We start from the raw sequence: 21,033 nt of genomic DNA, 5'->3' as shown, positions 1-21,033 counted from the left end.
AGGATTTGGTCACATTGCATATTAAAGGTTCCAATGCATCTCCAGTATTGAAAAACATCTTCTGATGAGGCATTTAGAGAAGCAGACTTCGTGTCTTTACATATTTAGTACAAATTAGAGTATCTACACCACTTAACCACCCTGGTATGTAATTTTGGTGATTTCAATGGTCCTCACATGCTAATTTGAAGCTACTTCCAAATTAATGTAAATTTCCAGAATAAAAGCCATGGTATCATATTTATTTTCAGCAATCAATTGTCAATACCAGAGGGCCACATAAAAATGATCTTGCCTAAATAAAGGGAATCAACTTTCAGATGTAATAAGAGGAACTTCAGTTATCTAATATTTGGCACTGTGATATGAATTTATTGTTCCTGCATGTATCACACTAGTGATTACAGTGGGATTTGTTGTAAGACATTTGAGATATCTTATGAGATGGAGGCAAGTATAGATGAACACAACCTTTCTTACACAGTAAACATTGAATAGTGCCTGTAGTGCACAAATAAGACTAGTGGCAATGGCAAAGAAGCAGTAGCTGTTCCAAGGATCACAGGGGCTTATTTAAATATTGGTAAACTTCCTGCATGCCCAACACAGGTTGCAGTGGTTATAGCCGTCACCACCCTGGCATATAACTGCCCACCATATTTAGAGATCTCTGCCTGCTTGGTGAAAATCTTTGTGCCTTTAAAGGAGTCTCATTTGAAGGTGCTGTAAGTTAGCTGAGTTCCTGCCATATTAAATGCGGCCTTCAAAAAACTTTTTTGTTTTTCAAATACTAACTCCCAAGTGGGGAGATGATCTGAGGTACTTAGAGTGATGCAGGCCAAAGGTTTCTGCCCGGGGAGCCAGTAGAGACTTTACAAACAACAACTTGATTGTTCATTTGATGCTTATTAGAGTGGCAGACTATCAGTTTGAAGGAAAGGGTACTCTGCTACAAATATACAACCAAACGATAAATAACCCTGATAGACTAATACAAAAGATTCTTAGACGATAAGCACATTGGTCAAGATAGCTATTACACAAAGCGCTTTGTATTGACATATACTACAAGTCTTGCTCTGTCTGTAAGCATCGCAAGTTAGCAAAAGATCACAGAAGTGGATAGAAATTACAATATTGTAATAGATTTTTATGATTCAATCGAAAATTGTAATTATATTCAAACTATATGTAAAGGAGAAATAATGGTTAGGGAGTTCCTTTTACCTTACCTATTATACAGATGCATTTCCAACATACATGATGATTAGACATGGGTGATAAACTATTGCCCAAAATCCCTGATTTACTTAGAAAATGGAGACTGAAGGTGATTCACTACTGAAAAGAGCATTGTTACCACTTTAACCCCTTTCAAAATATTTTCTAGAACACAAATTGTTGCAGAGAATCTTTTAGTCCAAGAATGTAAACTTTGACAGTAAGCAGGATGAGGTCACATTTGGGCAATTAGGTTACATTTAGGTACAGTTCCTTTTAATGCCACTTGTGAATATATGTCCAATAACCTGCAAATCACACACTATACATTTTAAAGTACTGCACTTTGTTGAACTAAATGCAGGTCACTGGTGTCGTTTCTAAACTTTGGGTGAGCTGTACCTGCTCAGTTTCTACCATTTCCATATGTGGGGCAGATTTACTAACTTTTCACTCAACGCAGCACAACAACCAAATTTGCTGTACTGCACTGTATGAAGGGAGAGCGCAGAACAGTGCCATATCTTAGTAGATATGGAGCTAATTTCCTCTTGCCCTTTGCTGGCGCACTTTAGTCTATCATGAGACAACAAACATACCCTTGCACAATGGTGCAAAGAGGTGTGCATTCTGTGAAGCATAGGTTTTCTACTGGAAAGAGACCTCTCTGGAACAAAAAGTATGTTTTAAAACTTTTCCCACTTACTGGAGCAAATGTCTGTCTACAAATGTTTGTAGGTAGGGATTAGCGTCAAAACCAAAGGGTGGTTGCATTAGTGCAAAGAAGTGCATTGTGCTACTTTGCGTTCCTTTAGGCAACTTTCCAATGCAAATCATTGCATTGGGAAGCAAATCCCACAACAACACTTTGTGCTTCGTTTGCAACTCAAATTCAATACTATTATCCTCAACTGCCACATCCATATAGTAGACTGCATAAATCAAGAGATAATGTACCATCCTTGGGGTGTGGATTGATGACCTCATTTGCGTTAATAAAATGTAATCCATGGTTAACGTAAAATAAAAAAGAGCAACAAGGTCACTTGGAGTTGGACTTTGTGATCTAGTGAAATGTGAACTGAAGTTTAGAGGCTGAAGTGCCAAACCATGAACAAGTATTTTTTTCTAAACCAAGACCCTCTCTGTGCCCATATGACCAAAGAAAGGGTCTTGAGACATCACTATGTCCCTGTACATACAGAGTAAAGGACCTATTTTAGACTTTGGTGGATATACCGTCAAATAAACTTCCAGTTCCCAGCCATTGTGGAAGGGAATTTTCACAGAAAATGCTCCTACCAAAATGGTGAAGCACCTTTGAAGAAAATGTTAATACATTTCATTGTGGCATGATGGCCCAGATGCCATTTATGTTTTTGTTTTCCAAAAACAATGTCTCAAAGTTGGTTTTTATTTTGGGAAAAACATAAACACTAATGTCTCTGATACAAGGTAGTCTTCTCCTTGTTTGTTATGGACATTTTTCATTTTAGTGAAATGTTTTCATTTTGTATGATATCTCCAGTCCCTATTTGGAAACATAGCATGGCATCTGCCCCCATCTTACAGCTTACAGCTAAACAAATTAATGTTGCCATTCTGATTGTGCCTGAGGAGCAGGCCTTCAACAGCAAACTATCTTTACTCATATATACTTACTAAGAATGCTCCCAGATGCTTTGGAAAAGAGCCCATCATCCACCACCATTGCATAGTTAAGAAGGCATGCATTGTCTTTCAACCAAATACAGACATCATTGCAATAAATCCAGCTAATTTCTAATGTTCTTGACATCAGTACAAAATTACTCCTTGACATCACACTTAGGGCCAGAATTTAAAAGCCATAACATTTTGTTCTATAAGAAAACATATTTTGATTAAAATCATCATTTGTTTTTGCCTAACACATAACCTCCACATTACAATACAGGTATAGACATAAATGCAAAACAGTAACTTCCAAGTCCAACGAATATCCACCAATCGCAAGGATGGTCGAACTGAACTTAGCATTTAACCTTGATTCTGGACAGCTGTACCCGAATCAGAGGGATTTTAATTACAAAGAGTGCTTTCTCCTCAGTTTAAAATGAAACATTGATGGTTTTAAACATTCCTCTTCACAGGAGATGTAGATTGGATTTCAGTACAGAGAAGTACCCAACTAGTATTCTGTAGGATATAAGAGAGACTTCGTACATTACAACAAAAACATGCCAAGTGGTGAGCACCAAATTTGACTACTTAAGTAATTAAGTTAAGTTTAGTCAAACTCTAGAGTAAATGTGTTGGTAGGGGAAGATAGAAGGAATGGTAAAAATGTTGTCACAGACAGTGTTATTGCACTCAAACATACTCTATGGCTATTATGCTCACGTTTCAATCGGGTAAATTATGGTTGACAAAACACTCCGATAAATAATTAAAGAGTTCCAGGTTACATTTTATGATGAAACACCAAAAATAAATTCCATTATCTTTTTAGAAGGGATATACCATGTTGATGTAAGTAACCATGTTGTATTATGGGTTTTACCTGGCCAGGTTAGGATCAACATGGTTGGAATTAGGTAGATTAGAGTATGGTTATTAAAGTTGTTAAGCTTTAGGAACTTTAACTGTGAAATACCGAGCTAATATGTTCTTGATTGCGTTTGACTCTCTCCATCTCTGGAGTGACAGGTGTTGAGGTTCCTACACCCAAATGCTCTTTGTACAAAACCTAAAGACACAAAATAATCTCTAAAAATTACGAAAAAGCAAAGCATATTGAATTAGCTGCAATAGGAATTTTATTAGGTTTCCGGAAGGTGAGCAATTGTACACATTTAGAGTTATATAGGATTACCTGGTAAGTAGCTTAAACACATGGTTTTAGTCATTGCGAACAACAGCAGTAATGGAAATAATGTTTTAATGTAATTATAATCTTTAGTAAAAGCATTTGGGGGGTGTTATAGTATTATGGAGCATTTCAGTAGAGTGAATATTTTTACACTGGCTAAACTACAAACTTAAACGTGTTAGATGGTTATTATTTTTAGGTGGATTCAGTAGGTATAAGAGAATTATTTGTTTAAATACCGAGCTAATGTTTTCCTGATTGCGTTTCACCCGCTCCATTTCTGGAGTACCAGTAGTTGGGGTTCCTTGCCCCAACAGTTCTTTGTACATAACCTGAAAGAGGTAAACACAACATCCAAAAAGATGGTCAAATCATTGGCTTTTCATTACACCACTGATACAAAAAGGGATGAGAAACAAGCCATATGTTAGTGTTATGGAGCGCAACCCTGACACTAAGAAGATGCATATAAAGGAGCTTTACCTTTTTAGTTTACGGACTGCTTTTCAGTGGCACATCATATTATTCTCCTTATTGAAAATATGTTATAGCTTTTTCACTAGGCTCAAAGTTTTTACATTTTACTGGTGAATGGTAAGTCAAGAAAATGTTTTCTCTTGAATATGTCAGGGTACTGGAGAAGATAACTCACAATGAACAATTTATACTGTTTCATGTCAAAAGCGTGTCAGGCTCTGCAACTGAGTAAAAAACAACTGTTTATCTCAGTATGTAGTTCTTTTTCAATGGATACTAACTAAATTTGTTTTTGGTGACGACTGAAGCAAAATGATATGCTTACCACTTTTTATTTCATCCAAACACTGTTTTCTTACTAGCTATTTCACCACTATACTTCCACTCTTGCGATAGCCTGCGCCTTGGTGTCATATCAATTGCTTCTCCCATTTAATAGGTCAATTAGTTGCAGACACATATTATAAGTTACCTAAGAAGTCTCTAGTGAGAAATTGTTTTTGTCTGGCAGCCTGTAAGAGAATCTTCCACAAACCTAGGGGATCTGTGATCAATGTCATCGGGAACTGCTGTCATGTTGGCAAAACCAAAGGGACATCAGAAGTGACATAATATGCCCTTGGATAGTCTTACATCACCATAACAAGAATTACTCATCTTTAGACAATAAAAGAATGACAAAAAGTGGACAATAAATTCAAATAAATTTACAAAAACATTTAAAAATAATGAATAACTTAAATCTCCAAGATAAAAGGCAATAGCAGGAGTCACAAGTTTTCATTTGCAACTCCTGAGGTATATCAATGTTTTTCGATCTTGTGGAACAGAATGCTTTGCAACTCAAATTCAAGTTACTTGAAGGTTCTTGTGAAACAGGGCACTGCAGAATAACACCTTCAACTCTGCTCCACCGTGAGCTAGTGAGAAGAGGTATAGCATTTTAGACTTGAAGGTAACTGTCCCCTTTCTCCTGGCAAATGTTCCTGCACTCCTACAGAGTATCAAAACAGTTACGAGGGAACTGAATATGCCAATTTCACACTGCAGGGATTTTCACCACATCTTACTAGAACCCAAAATCCCTCATCCTGCACAATGCATAGAGACACATACAATACATAAAGTTGCACATGTATTAAAATAGTTAAAAGCATACTAAGGGAAGTAATGATAAACACGTCTTAATTATGCAAACTATTGAAGACTAAAATCAATTTGCAAACAATGATGTTAAGAAGCTGAATGGTAAGAGTAGGACAGAAGGGAAAACGGACTGCTTGATTGTGATATTTATTGAATATCTGACATCAAAAAGGCACTGGGGTTTTCACAGAATATGTTTATTTAACCTTTCCTTCACTGCAATGGCTTCTCAGCTAAATGAAGATATTGGGATGGAGATTTTCAACAATTTCACCGAGGTTAATACTGTATGCGTCAAATAAAACTCAGACAGATTTGTCTAGTACTTCTGCTGGTTAAGAATTCCTGGCACAAATGAACACTAACTAGTCCTCTCCTTTTTGTTACTGATACAAGTCTTAGATTTTTACCTTTAGCCTTGGACCAAACCCAAGAGGTTTCCAAAGAAACTTGCAGAGTATTTGGTAAACTATTTATGGTTACTGCAGAAAAGGCAGATACTGCTTTGTTCGTTACTCACAAGGCAGTGTGTATGCATAGGATTAGTCACTTTAATGCTAAGAAATTGAACTGATAGTCAAATACATTGAAACAAATTATTAGAGTTTGACTGTGCCTCCAGATAATGGTGAATATGGCATCAATGGAAATTATGAACCAGAACATTAAATATGGTAGCCACTAAAATAAAACTACATAAGACATCTGGGGCATATTTACAAGCCCTTATCGCCACCTCAACGTCACTTTCAGTGACGTTGTGATAGCGATAGGGGCCTTGCTTTATTTACAAGGCTGCATTCAGCAAATTAACGTGGCTTAACCCTGCATTGTAAAGAAGGCACCCTTTCACGCTGAATTTAGCGTGAAAGGGGAGGGTAATGGGTGTTGCGGTAGGCGTTCCACCGCAACACCCATTAATTTTTGCGCTGCTCCCTATTTACAAGGGCAGCGTAAATAGGAGGCAGCACCAAAATTAAGAAAAACCTGGTCTTAAACAGGTGAAATGATGAGAAATGCTTTATTTCTCCTCGTTTTTGCTGTTTCCATGTGTGCTGCCTTGAGCAGCACACATAGAATCAGCAAATTGCCTATTATTGTTTATGTGCAGGAAGGTACCCCTTCCTGCACATAAACAATCATTTAAAAAAAATGCAGTTTTGCAACTTCTGTGTGTTCTGCATTAAGCAACACACATAGAAGTTACAAAACAGCATTTAAAGGTTGTTTATTTGCAGGAAGAGGGACCTTCCTGCACACAAAAAATATTCCCCTCAACACAGGCACCCTTACACTATGGGGCAAGGGTGCCTGTGTTGGCGCTAGGCACCTAAAGCTAGCGCCAGCGTAGGGGGAAACACAGGGCTGCACCATATTCTAGTAAATATGGTGCAGCCCTGCGTTTCAAAAGTGACAAAGCGTGTCGTTAGCCTCCTTAGCTAACAACACGCTTCTCCACTTGTTTGTAAATATTGCCTCTGGTTTTATTGGTGGTGAAGGATAATGTTGAAATTACCGTATATTATACACAAGTGGAGAAGATCACAATTTTAATAGGTAGAACAAACACAGCACTAAAATACAGATTCTTTTTAAAGTTCACTTCCTTTTTGGAAATATTCGTTTGTATGCAAAAAAGAAAAATATCAGAAATTGTAAAATGGTAAGTAAAATTATTATTTCACTTGCCACAGCAAAATTTCTGTGTAGATTTGAGGCGAAATCTATTTACAAATATAGATTTAATAACTTTGAGGTCTTTAACTAAAATGTACGCAATAAGGACAAAACTGTAGAGCCATTCTTATTCTAGGTTTCAATCACTTTAGAACTGACCAGACAACTTGGACATAATTCCAACCAGTCTATGAAGTACTTCACTGACTTAGTGACCTACAATTGGGAAGACTGCAAGGATGACTCCCAGAAGAAATCATCTGCCAATGTTAAAACTAGATGAATTCTCCATAGGGTAATACAAAAGAGATCAGGATGGCACTCTAATATACATTGAGCATCTAGAATTAAATATTGCAATCAGCCTAGAAGTTCTGGAAAGAACCCCTACCAGTGCATGAGTTTAATAATATGCAGGACATAGAGAGGTTTAACTGCCTCTTGCATAACTCCGCCTAATAATTGTTTTGGGAAACTCTGTGATGAAAATTAGTTAACGAGACTGAATGGGAATACAGGGTTATCTTTTTACATAAATTGAAAAAGCTACTTCTGATATTGGCATGTCTAACTATAGCTCTCCTGCAAGCCTCAACAAATCTTGTTGTACTTAGACAGTCTTCTAGTGGGCACTACATTTAACGTTTGAAAAGAAAAAGAGGATGGCTTAGCAAAAGGGGTGATTACATATTCCACACAAGAGAATTTAAAAATGTCAGCCACTACCGAGCTGATGTGCTTCTGTGTTTCCTTGACACGCTTCACCTCTGGCAGATCAGGAATGGAAGTCCCTTGTCCAAGAGAATCCTTGTACTTAATCTAGAAATTGTACACATTGAAAAACAAAACGATGCACATTAAGGACATTCAACAGGCACATACATGACTGCATGTATGGATTCAACTAACATAGATATACCATATTTGAAAAGCACAAAATTATGAAACATTTTTGTGTACTTTTAAGAAGTATCTTACTCTCTAGTCAATAATGTGTAAAGGGCAGATGTTAAAGGAGGGCTACAATTTGCAATTGCTAGCATGTCATTGTGCAATATATTTACACTGGACATTACTTGATTTCAAACAAAAATTTTCCTCCCTATGGGAGATTTGCCAATGAGCCCATACACCCGAAAAACAGGAGGCTGGGGAAGAATAAGTCACATATTAGAGTATGTGTATCATTTGACTTCAAAAATAGGCTATGTCATAAATAATGCAGAAAAATGAAACTGATGGGGATGGCAAAGTAGAAATTGCCCCCAGCAATCCTACCACACTCATCACTCTTACCAGAGTTACTGGTTCTCAATAGAAATGTTCATGTGAAGTAAATATGATTCTCTTTGAATATGCTGATGCTGGTTGGACATATCAGTCAGCCAGACAACAGCTGTGTCTGCATCCCAGTACAAGTCAATCGATACTTTTTTGGATTAACTGTATTTTTAAGGTGGAGTAGTGATTGTGGGGACAGGGGCAAAAACTGAGTTGGTAATGAACCTTACCGTATCTTATCAGAGAACAGTTTAATACTCTTTAATGTATACTGGTCCATTTTAACTTTAAATAAAGCAATAAACACAACCCAACTGATCTTCTCTTCCTACAACACCCACTTCTAGTACTGAATTGTGAAAGGCAATTATCAAACTATTGAAACATCTCCAAATATTGTCTTGCATCTACAACATTATTTATAGTTTGCTACCCAGAAACCACTTTAACAATCTTAGGTGAGGAATTGCTAATCTCAAGAACCATCTCTCGTACAGATAATGCATCCCAAAGTAAAAGCTTATTTTGCCTGGGTCCCAGTTTACTGAGACCCATGAAGAAACAAGAACTATGAGAAAGAAATAAAAAGAGAACATTAAACGGAAACAAAAAACAGAAGCAAAATCAGGTAGTAGCACCATAGATGCGAATATTAATAACAGATAAAAATATACGCATGCTATTCTTGCACATCTTCAACTATGTTGTGGGCCCTGAGAATAAGTCTCAGTGATTTTTGGTTAATTACTTAAAAATATGTTACACCACTGGCCTAAAGATAAGTCATTGTCTAAAATTCATATTAGGGAGGGTAATGATCGGCTTGTTACTGCAGTCGGCTTCATATGAAAAGGATTATGATTAGGAATAAGCTGGTTAATATTCACTGAATACATTGATTCCTAAATAGAAATTTGCTAAAAATATTGGTTATAAAGTAAATTCACAGTAGCTTATTTGTTAGCAATGGATTATGTCATTGTGTAAGAAGAAAAGGAAACACTTCAAGTAACAATTGCCAACATTGTAGGTTATTTGTATCACTGGTAGTTCTGTGAATGAGCAAAGGGAGGAATTCCATTATTTACGGTGTATTAGCACAGGTGAGAGGCTACAATCCAGTGAATGTACCGTGCTAATTGCATCCTGTGTTTTCTTAATCCTCTCCATCTCTGGGGTATGACCAATAGGTGTTCCTGTTCCAACATCTTCTTTATACAAAATCTTAATATTCAGAACCAAGACAAGTAGTTAAATGGAGAACACACCATTCATTTTCATCAACAAATAAAGTAGCCCTAAACCATGTTGCAACTTGGTAACAGAGTTAGTATTTTGCATTTTTTGCAAGAGTGCTCTTTTGACTCTACTAGAGAGAATCGTGTATATAAAAGGTTGACTGAAGTGAGACATAACAAAGTAGTTTCTTTTGTAAGATATTAAAAGTAAAACACAATACATGGTGCCCGTCACATGAAAAGGAGTACATCACTGATAAAAAAAGACAATTCACAGAATTAGTTGGCTGCTAGAACATATTACAAGACAATACGTTAAACATTATTCACAGTGCTTTCAAACCCACACAAAACACAATGCTTCTAAGATGATCTGATGGGTAGCATTAAGCTGGAATGAAATTATTTTAATTAAGTGACTAGAGTAAAAGCAGTAAAGTAGTAATGTAAGTGGCAGGAACTGTTAGATGGCTCAGGTGGGGCATTAGCATGAAACACTAACAAGTGGTTTGGAAAATTAAAATGGAATTATTTGGGTTAGCTTTCAAGAATGTGTAAAATATATATACCGAGCTGAAATTCTTTTGATTTTCTTTAACACGCAGTATTTCTGGCGTGTCTTGTACACCAGTAACTTTTCCTTTAAGAGTTTTAAATTCAGACTGGTACTGAAGCTATAAAAAAAGAGTAAAAAAGTTGATGTTAAGAAATTGGTCAGGTATATACATAGATCTTGATCTTTCTGTATGAATCGTGCTAAAACTTTAAATCTGAAATCTGTATGATTTTGTGGTGGATGGCTTATGTTATGTACATAGAGCACTTTGGAGAATATTTACAAGGGGACTGAGCCACAGGAACGTCACTTTTAACAACTCTCCTGTGACGCGGTGCCATGCTCCATATTCACAAAGTGGCGTTAAGCCACTTTTTGTAGCTTAATGCCACTTTGTAAATATGGCACCCCTTCACGTACGTATCTGCGTGAAAGGAGCGTGAAACACCCATTGTTTTTTGACACTGTCCCAGATTTACAAGGATCTGTAAATCTGAGGCAGCGCCAAAAACTAACGTCATGTAAAAGCAGATGTTAGAATGGCAAAACGAGGAGAACTACTTTTATTTCTCCCTGTATTTTCTTTTTCTATGTATGCTGCACTCTGCAGCACACATAGAAAGACCAAAACACCATGAATGATTGTTTGTGTGCAGGGAGGTGTCCCTTCCTGCACATACACCATGATTAAATAATGACAACTTGCTACTTCTATGTGTGCTGCAAAATGCAGCACATATAGAAGTAAGACATCTCCAATATTGATTGCTTATGTGCACAAGGGACACCTTAATGCATATAAAGAATTATTCCCTGCAATGCAGGCACCCTTGCAAGGGTGTCCGCATTGGCACTATGCAGCTAAGTTTAGTGCCAGCGCTAGGGAAAACACAGGGGTGCTCCGTATTGTTGTAAATATGCCACATCCCTGTGTATTGGAAATGTCAAAGCCCAGCGCTGCCAAATTTTGCGCAGCTCAGCGCTCCGCCATTTCCTCGTACACATGCCCCTTTGTGTCTTAGACATAGGGATATCCAAAACAGAACAATGCCCAAAATGTGATGTCACGGATATGAGAACTGATGAGAGTTTTGGTTACTTTATTGGGCTGGTTAAAATATTTTACTTTCATATTACTGTAGATTCAAAGGTGTTAGTTATATGTTTTTTAATTCAATAGACTTCTTAAATATGTCATCAGGAATTGTTGGAAAGTATGAAAATCCATAGTAAATGGACATTTTTCCATTGGGCTTCATCTTTGCCTATTGCTGCTTACTAGCAAGCCACCAAAATCACAACAAAGAAAAATACAAATTTATCACTACACGGACACTATGAAAGTATTGTTTCAAAATACTTTCTAAGCAACTAACAATGAACATAAATTCAGGACACATAATTATAGCGCCTACAATTTTCTTCTTGAGCATTCCCTCAACATCACTCATATTCTATTTATAATCCTGTTCCATAGTAATATTTTTATTGAACAATGCCAATGTGGGTGGTAAGTAATCATATTAGTTGTTCTTACAGTGCTGAAGTTCTTTTGGTTCTCGCGGACGCGATGCATCTCTGGGGTATCAAAGACTGGCACATAGAAAGACATGGTCCGTTCTGCTTCCTCTTTGTACTTTTTCTGTTGAAACACACAACATGTTTGCTGTAAACCTCATTTGGTATATGTGAGTATGACATAGAAAAGCAGTATTCATTTATGTCTACCAATAACTTTTGTTGACTATATATGAATATTTACATAACTTCAATATTTTTGTTGCAGTAAGGTTATCCTTATTATTCCCTACAAGGTCCTTTGCATCCAAATCCTTATTCTCAGTGATTGTGTTTGAAATGTAAAAAGTTACCTAAATCAGTGAAACAGATTACAATGACTTCTAAGGATCTTAGTCACAAAAAAGTTAGAAAACTAATGGCCTAGTTCCAAAAATGATTTGTGAATGCCATTTCAACTAACAAACTCATATGGCTTAATCTATGAGTGTGAATTCATATCATGCATTTGCAAAAAGAAATGTACACACTTAAACCATTTACTCAAAGCAATATTACACCAGTATGCTGCAATATCACATCAAGGAAAATCTGCCTCAGTTGATGGGAAGCAGGTGATCCAGGATGGGGATGCTGTGGAGCGTTTTGCATGCCCACAATCACAAAAACTTTTTTCTATGCCTCATTGCCTCCCTAAAAGGATCAGAGAGTGTCTCTGTGGAGAAAGAAGACTAAAGGTTTACAACTACATTTGCAATTTTTCATAAATGTATGTATCAGCAAGTAAGCATGTGAATATTTATTCAGGCAAAAATCAAATGGGTACTCCTGGAAGCCTTGAGAGGTCTTAAAAAGTCATACATTTCTCCAAAAATGGAATTGAAACTTATATGAGTAAACTTCTCACCTATTTGCGAATTGGGCCCTAACAGAGGAGGTTTACATCTACTCTTGTCATATATTTTAACTCATTTATAATTCACAGACAATTTACCCCAGACATAGTGTTGGACTTGGCCCTTTGTACAGGGTTACTCCCAAACATTTTGCCTTCAATCCCAATATTTTTTTAATTGTTTTTTGTTGGCTGTAGGACTCTGTGCGTTTTATCACTGCTAACCAGGGCCAACATGCTTGTGCTTACTTCCTAAAACATGGTAAAATGCACCTAAGCAGCATATTTAATTTACTTGCAAGTCCCTAGAAAAGTGGTATACTATATACCCAGGACTGGTATATTAAATGCTACCAGTGGGCCTGCAGCACTTATTGTGCCACCCACTTAAGTAGCCCTATAAAACGTGTCCCAGGTCTACTATCGCAGCCTAATGTAGTTTTAAACTGCAAATTTGACTTTGCAAAATAAACCCAATGCCAATCCTTAAAGTCCCCTTCAATTATATATAGGTCAATAGGTCACCTCTAAGGGCAGGGTGCATTATAATTAAAAGGTTGGACATGTACTTTTATGTTTTGCACATCCTGGTAGTGAAAAACTCCTACATTTGTTTTTCACTACTGTGAGGCCTACCTCTTCAATAGGATAACATTGGGTTGACTTTCTTTTTTTCCGGAGTTTTATATACAGCGCACTTGACCCAAAGGTATCGGGTATCTGAGCACTTTACATGAGCACCAAAGACACATTCATTTTTGTTAGGTACGGGGAGATTAAGTGATTTGCCCAGAATCACAGGATGTTGAGCGTCATTGCCGAGACTCGAACCTGGTTCCCCAGATTTGATATCGGCCGCCCTAGCCATTAGGCTACATCCTCCCCCCTTATTACATTTAATAAGTGCTAACTTTTGATTGGGAACAGGTAAACATTTCATCGTTGGCGTCAGAGAAATTCAGATTTTAAACCCTCTTTAATGCTAAAGTCAGATTTTAAGTTGCAATTATGAAAATGGCAGTTTTAGAATGTAGGCATTTTCATACCTTAACCGTTTGGTGCCTGTTTCTGGGTCACATGACTGAGTTTAGTTGTCATTTCGACTTTGCTTAATCTTCCCCGACAGCCACACAATAGAGGGATTAGGTTTGCCTGGATGGGCCATCTAAGCCCCACTTGCAACTTAACAGGCTGTATCCTGCCTTCACACAAAGGACTTGTCACCACTGCATTGTTCAGGCAGGCAGTATGGGTCCAGGGCAGGAGAGGCAGGAAACGCCAAGCAATTCAACTTTTTTCTACTTCAATGTAGGCATTTGGTATAATAAAGGAACCTCTGATCCTCTCTTAAGTTCATTTCTGGATCTGCTGAAGGACTCTCAGCGGACTGCCCGCTGCTGCGGCCTACTGTGTACTTCAGAAGACTGCTTTGCTGTACCTGGAAGGACTACTTTGCTGCCGGAAGCATGCTTTGAACCTCCAGAGGCCTGCCTTGCTGTTTGAGCCCTGTTACACTACTTGAACCAAGGACTCCAGAGTAACTCCAAGGGCTAGTTGTCTGGCCTCCTGATCCAACCATCTTGAACCTGCACCTGAATCCAGCCTGCATGAGTCCTAACTCCCCAAGTCGAGACTCTCTCGTGCTGGACCTTTGGTGGTGGTAGTGTTAAAGATGCCCAGCTAGCCAAAATCCACAACTTGGCTTAAAACTGCCCTGAGAACCGAGAGGAGACTGGGACCAACCTGGTCGTCTATCCACCCAAGGTGCATCGCCGGCTGGCCGACTTCATGGGAGCTCCCACTACGGTCTTCTCTGCAGCAGCAAATCCTGTTCAGTAGTCCTGCCCATAAGGGGTATCCAGGCCCGTGGACCCCTCATCGGCTACAGCCTTCAGCATTGTTCTGCTGGAGATTTTTGACTTCCACAAAAAGAGACTAATTCCGAATGTAAAAGTCTTCACGGTGACTTCATCCAGGGGCTCCCCAACAGCGAGGCCTCCTCCTCGGACACTGCCTGCTGCCTTACCTTTCTGAACTCCTACCGTGTTTGCTGAATTTTAGGTACGAAGCCAAGTGCCGACAGTGCCCAAGCCACTCTTTGTATCCGACTCATACTCTATCGCAGTCAGCCATATTTTTCGACTTTGACCCAGTCCAGTGTGACTAGAAGTTCGCATGTGGCCCTTTGATATTTTAAGCATTAGTTTTTACCTTCAACTTTTAAAATGTATAACTTCGGTTCTACTGGTTCATATTTTGTTGTTTTAGTGTCAAATCATTTATAATAAAATACTCTACGTTTCTAAATTGGTGTGGGAGTACTCTTGTGTTGTGTTTTCACTTTATTACGGTTTGTGTGCAGCATAAATGCTTTACACATTGCCACTAAGTTAAGCCTGACTGCTTTTGTGCCAGGCTACCAGTGGGCAAGCGCAGGTTAATTTAGTGACTTTTATGGGTCACCCTAACACATAGAATTCCAGGAGCATAAACAAAACCCTCTTCCAGTATGGGGGGATTTTGCATCATGTTATGTTATGATAATGATTTTTATATAGTGTGTGTTCATCCTTGTTTTCTTGACACTAGGCATAATCAGATAATGGAGCTTCTCAAATATATGTTTTTTTAAAGAGCCAGTTCTTTTCCTAAAAAGTATGAAGTCAAATTCTATGTGCAGATGTAAATGCAATGTGTTCCATATGACAGGAGTGCGGACTGAAATACTGCATCCTACCAAACTTTTTTCCCTGAATTTTGAAAAGTTTAGGAGTGCGGTGGAGGAAGAGCAATTTTCCCAGATTGGAATATATTTTTTGAAATCTTTTTGCTATAAATAGGGGTCAACCCTGTATGGCCTTAACGGTGAAGCAGCAGAGTTTGAACTTCAATTAATGCTACGTGGGAAGGTGTCCTGTGTGAGAAATTGAGCAATCTTTTTATTTTGTTTTACTTTGTTTTAACATAAAGAGATTACTGCTCCAATTTAGGGTTTCACAGAAGATGCTCAGTTTATTATTACCTCTAGACTTTTAGCTTGTGCTTCGTGACGGGGGTGGGGCCCATCTCAATAGGACAATGCAGCTGGTTCCATAGTTTAATATCACAACTTATGTTTTTAATTTTAAGACATTGTTGCTCATCCACACCCAGATGAATTGCAGGATGTTTTGAAAATCTGTTAAGTAGGGATAGTGCTTTTCAAATGGAGGATGAGTTGCAAATCGTTAGGCAGAATTGTAAAGTTTGCAATCTTTATTTCAAAACTTCCTAATGGAAGGCATGATGTATATGTTGAACAAATGAGGAAACAATGATGATTCTTGGAGAACTCCACCATTAGTGCCTTAAAATGAGCCAGATGTTCTGCTTACATGCTGTTTTTAAATTTTTAAATTATTACTTTACCCAATTGAGAACAGGAGCCTGCAGACAAGAGGCCTCCATATGGCCAAACAAAATATTATGGTTGACCATGTCAAAAGCGGTTCACAGATATAAAAGGACCAGTGCCGATGACCATCCTATGTCCCCATCCATACGCATGTCATCTAGCACTGAGAGAATTAAAAGCTCAGCGATTTGTTCTGGGCAAATGCCAGGTTGAAGGGGAACAAGTTAATTCATCTCCTGAAAATGGCAGCAGAGTTCTTGGACCACATGGGTTTCCAAAATTGTGAATGGCATTGGTAGGAAAGATCTTGGATGGTTATTCTTCAAAATTGTTGTGACTTTCTTTTTAAGGAGAGATATCTGTACTGCATATTTGAAAGATGTTGAACCTATCACTTGCAGAAGTGACTCATTCAGAAGTGTTAGCATCAGATTTTTGATATTCGAGTTTATTGGTTTTAGAATACCACGAGGGCAGGGATCAGATGGTGAGTCTGATTTTACTTTGGGCATCAGAGTATAGAGCCATTCATCATTAATCAGAGAGAATGAGTGCAAAGTAGTAGGCTACCCTTCATGGCAAGTTAAATTACTAGGCATGCCACTAGAGGGACTATTTTCTTTGATTTGTTTCATTTTATCAAAAAAGACACAGTTCAAACGATTGCACAGTTCTTGGGAAGTACCAATGTTCTGGGTGACTGTATCTGTAGCAGACAGTTCATTTAAGTTTTTGATTTTTCCTTCTATCTGCTAGAGCTTCCCATTTTTGATCATATAGTAATGGGATTTGAGTAAGTTTATACGTCGTCATTCCCATTCTTAAATAGTATTAGTTTTTCTGCTGAGTATTTTTTCCGCATTATCGTTCAGATTGTCAAAGTTTTGTTTCGGCCTCTTTCAATTCCTGGCATAACCAGGGAAGAGGCTTAGAATGGTTTGTTACTCTATAATTTCTTTACCGGTGCATGTTTACCGCTAGCCTGTTCCAGCCATTTCTTTTTGTTATTATTTATACTGAGGTTTAGGATGAGGGCTGTGTTAGAGAGGGTAAATCCAAAGTTCTCTTTATTTAGTTGATGTGACTTGAGGAAATATTTAAAGTTGAATTCACGACCTCATCTTTGCAGACTTATGGGAAGAGTAAATTTGATCATACAGTGGTTGTACCAAAGGCAATGGAGAATCTAAAGTCTGGATATCCTGAGGTTCTAGGTCGAAACTAAATAAAGATTATGCCCCCCAGGGGGGGTTGGAATTGTAATGTATTGGCCTAGTTTTATGCATTTGTGAGAAACCAGGGCTTTTTGCAGTGTCCCCCCCCCCTTTTGCACCTATTGTGACTACCAGAGACTTGTTTTCTGAATCGGATTGCCAGACCGAGGGCCTGCGCTCTGATTAAAAGTACATGATAATGAGGTGTAATTACAATTGGTAATGACAACTTGCCTGTAAGTCCTTAGTATATGGTAGGGAATGTAGATTTAGAGACCCAGCAAATTTAATGCACTTAAGTGTGTGCTGCTGTATTGCCTGCTGTCATTTTAGAAGCGGTCCTGCTTTAAAGACTGCTTCTAAAATAAAATTATATTCAAATTCGACTTTGGAATTAAAGGTACTTCCAAAGTCTTAAACTTCCTTATTTTTACGTACACCATGCTTAGGATGTCCCCTAGGTGTCCCAGGGGTAGGGTGTCTTATAACGATAAGAAGGGACATTATAAAAGTGGTTTTAACTGCCCTTTTGAGGGAAAAACTCCCAATGTAATTTTTCCCCATTGTAGTGCATTAGCTCCATAGGCTAAAATGGGATGGCTTTATTAAACTGTAATAAAGTCTAACTATTGACAGGAGTGAGCTAAAAAGATACTTTAGCGCCTAAATAATAGAATAAATCCAACAACTTGTCAAGGTTAGATCTATGACAGAAAATAAGTTCTAGAACTTTCTTTTCTGTTGGGCCAAAAGAACAAGTTACTAACCTTCGGTAACGATGTATCTGTAAGAAACATTAGTTAGTTAGATTCCTCACCTTAGAATATCCCCAGGCGTCAGACTGGATCCGGAAGATTTTTCGTCAGCAATACCCCTTGCGCGTCGCTAGGCGTCGTCTGCGGCTCCGCGTCCGTCGTCGGCGTGGTGCGCCGGGATGACGTCGTCGGAGTACTTAGACGCCGCCCTCGCGCGCTGACGTCAGTTCTTGTACATAGCCTTCCGCGCCAGGAACGCAGAGCCATGCAAAGACCGACACTGGTGCCAAAAATAAAATCTAGGGGCCTGAAAGGACAACCTTAACCCTAGATGTCAGTTCGCAGAACGGGGAGGATGGGTGGGTCGGTGAGGAATCTAACTAACTAATGTTTCTTACAGATACATCGTTACCGAAGGTTAGTAACTTGTTCATCTGAAAGAAACACGTTAGTTAGATTCCTCACCTTAGAATAGATACCCAAGCAATACCATCCCCGGTGGTGGGTCTGCGAACCAAGATCACACCAGAAAGTCCTGGAGGACAGAACGGCCAAAGAAGCCATCCCTCCGGACTTGGCTGTCAAGGCAATAATGCCTGGCAAACGTGTGTAGCGAAGCCCACGTTGCCGCCTGACAGATGTCCTGCAAAGGGACACCCCGTCCCAAAGCAGTAGTAGCCGCTGTGGCCCGAGTAGAATGGGCGCGCAGCCCAACAGGAGGGTCCTTTTTAGCCAAGGAATAGCAGATTTTTATACACAAAACGACCCACCGAGAGATGGTTCGTTTGTGCACAGCCTTCCCCTTCTTAGCGCCCACGTACCCAACAAAAAGCTGGTCGTCCACCCGGAACTGTTTGGTGCGGTCCAGATAAAAGGAGAGCGCACGTTTTGGGTCCAGACGGTGGAGCCTCTCTTCCTCTTTGGAAGGATGCGGAGGCGGAAAGAAGGTGGGCAAGGTGACAGACTGCCCAAGGTGAAATGGAGACACCACTTTAGGAAGAAAGGAGGGACGAGGCCGAAGGACAACCTTGTCCGGATGAACAGATAGAAAAGGAGGCTTTGAAGATAAAGCCTGGAGCTCACTCACCCGTCTAGCCGAGGTGATGGCTACCAGAAAAGCAGTCTTTAGAGTTAGAAGACGAAGAGGGCAATTGTGAAGAGGCTCGAAGGGAGCGCACATCAGGAATGTCAAAACCAGATTCAAGTCCCACTGAGGCATTACAAAAGGGACAGGAGGGAACGTGTGTGTAATGCCTTTGAGAAAGCGTGTAACCACAGGGGACTTGAAAAGAGAAGGCTGATCAGGAAGCCGCAAGAAGGCGGAGATGGCAGCAAGATAACCTTTCAGGGTGCCCAGGGCAGAGCCCTGCCGGGCCAGAGAAAGAAGGAAGAGGAGAACCTCAGAAAGAGGGGCGGAAAGGGGATCCACAGCCTTTGCTGTGCACCATGCCACAAATTTGTTCCACCGGCAGGCGTATACCGACTTTGTGGAGGGACGCCTGGCTGCCAGAATGATATCACAGACTTCAGGAGGCAAGTCAAATGGCATCAACTGCCGCCGCTCAATCTCCACGCATGGAGGTGGAGGCTGGACAGGTTCGGGTGGAGGACCGTCCCCTGCTGCTGCGACAGAAGATCCTCCCGAAGGGGCAGACGTATCGGGGGATCGGTCAACAGACTGAGTAGCTCGGGATACCAGTATCTTCGTGCCCAATCCGGAGCCACCAAGATGACTTGGGCCCGGTCGCGCCTGATCTTCTTCAGCACTCTGGGCAGAAGTGGTATAGGCGGAAAGGCGTACAACAGACCGCAACTCCACTCGTGACGAAAAGCGTCGCCGAGCGAGTGCCGCCTTGGAAATTCCAACGCGCAGAACTGCTGACATTGCGCATTCTCTTCGGTGGCGAATAGATCTAACCAAGGCTCTCCCCACTGCTGAAAGAGGCCTTGCACCACTTCGGAGTTCAGACGCCATTCGTGATCCATCATGCACCGGCGGCTGAGTTCGTCTGCTCTGGCGTTCAGAGAGCCCGCCAGATGTTGAACCACCAGGGTGACGCCCTGGTGTTCCAGCCATGTCCAGAGGCGCAGAGCCTCCTGACAAAGGGTCCACGACCCCACCCCGCCCTGTTTGTTGCAGTACCACATGGCGGTGGTGTTGTCCGTGAACACCTGCACGACACTTCCCCTGACAGAGGGAAGGAAGGCTTTCAGTGCAAGCCGGATCGCTCTCAACTCCAACAGGTTGATGTGGAGACGAGACTCCGCCGGAGACCAGAGGCCTCTGATCTCCGCCTCTCCCATATGGCCACCCCATCCCAGGAGGGACGCATCCGTCACTACGACATGCTCAGGTTGGGGAAGGGAGAGGCTCTTGCCCTTGACCCACTCGCGGTCCGTGAGCCACCACTGCAACTGCTGTGCAGTACCCTCCGAGATCAAGACATGGTCGGACAGGTTGCCGTGATGCTGGGCCCACTGAAACTTCAGGTCCCACTGCAGAGCCCGCATGCGCCGCCTGGCGTGATGCACTAGTAGGATGCAGGAGGCCATCAGCCCCAGAAGCCGCAACACTAGCCTGACCGAAACCCGGGATAGAGGCCGAAAGATGGGAATCAGGGCCTGTATATCCCGGACCCGCTGTTCCGGAGGATGGACCCGGAACTGCGCCGAATCGAGAACCGCTCCGATGAAGAGGAGCTTCTGAGAGGGGCTCAAGTGTGACTTCGGCACGTTGATGGAAAACCCCAGCAAATGCAGGAGATCCGCCGTAGTCTGGAGGTGGGAGACGACTGCCTGGGGCGAGCCCG

The 21,033-nt window shown here is 40.4% G+C and overlaps 1 protein-coding gene across 50 annotated transcripts in view; it reads right to left on the bottom strand.

Annotated features, from left to right (window-relative positions):
• NEB (nebulin) overlaps nt 1–21,033 on the bottom strand; it is a 392,273-nt gene that overhangs the window by 24,037 nt on the left and 347,203 nt on the right. For 25 of the 50 annotated variants that reach the window (XM_085645543.1, XM_085645542.1, XM_085645546.1 and 22 more), the window contains 6 exons: nt 11,985–12,089; nt 10,461–10,565; nt 9,785–9,877; nt 8,099–8,191; nt 4,312–4,404; nt 3,857–3,949 (listed from right to left, as the gene is read on the bottom strand). In XM_085645543.1, the coding sequence (XP_085501669.1) occupies nt 3,857–3,949; nt 4,312–4,404; nt 8,099–8,191; nt 9,785–9,877; nt 10,461–10,565; nt 11,985–12,089 (582 nt within the window). The remainder of the gene's footprint in view (nt 1–3,856; nt 3,950–4,311; nt 4,405–8,098; nt 8,192–9,784; nt 9,878–10,460; nt 10,566–11,984; nt 12,090–21,033) is intronic. The other 25 variants (XM_085645563.1, XM_085645578.1, XM_085645574.1 and 22 more) reach the window with 7 other exon arrangements.

Source organism: Triturus cristatus, chromosome 3_1 (genome assembly GCF_964204655.1).
Source record: "Triturus cristatus chromosome 3_1, aTriCri1.1, whole genome shotgun sequence".
In the NCBI taxonomy this organism is placed as follows: Eukaryota; Metazoa; Chordata; class Amphibia; order Caudata; family Salamandridae; genus Triturus; species Triturus cristatus.
Note: the sequence above shows the minus strand (reverse complement) of the source record. Positions and strands in the feature narration are given on the sequence as shown.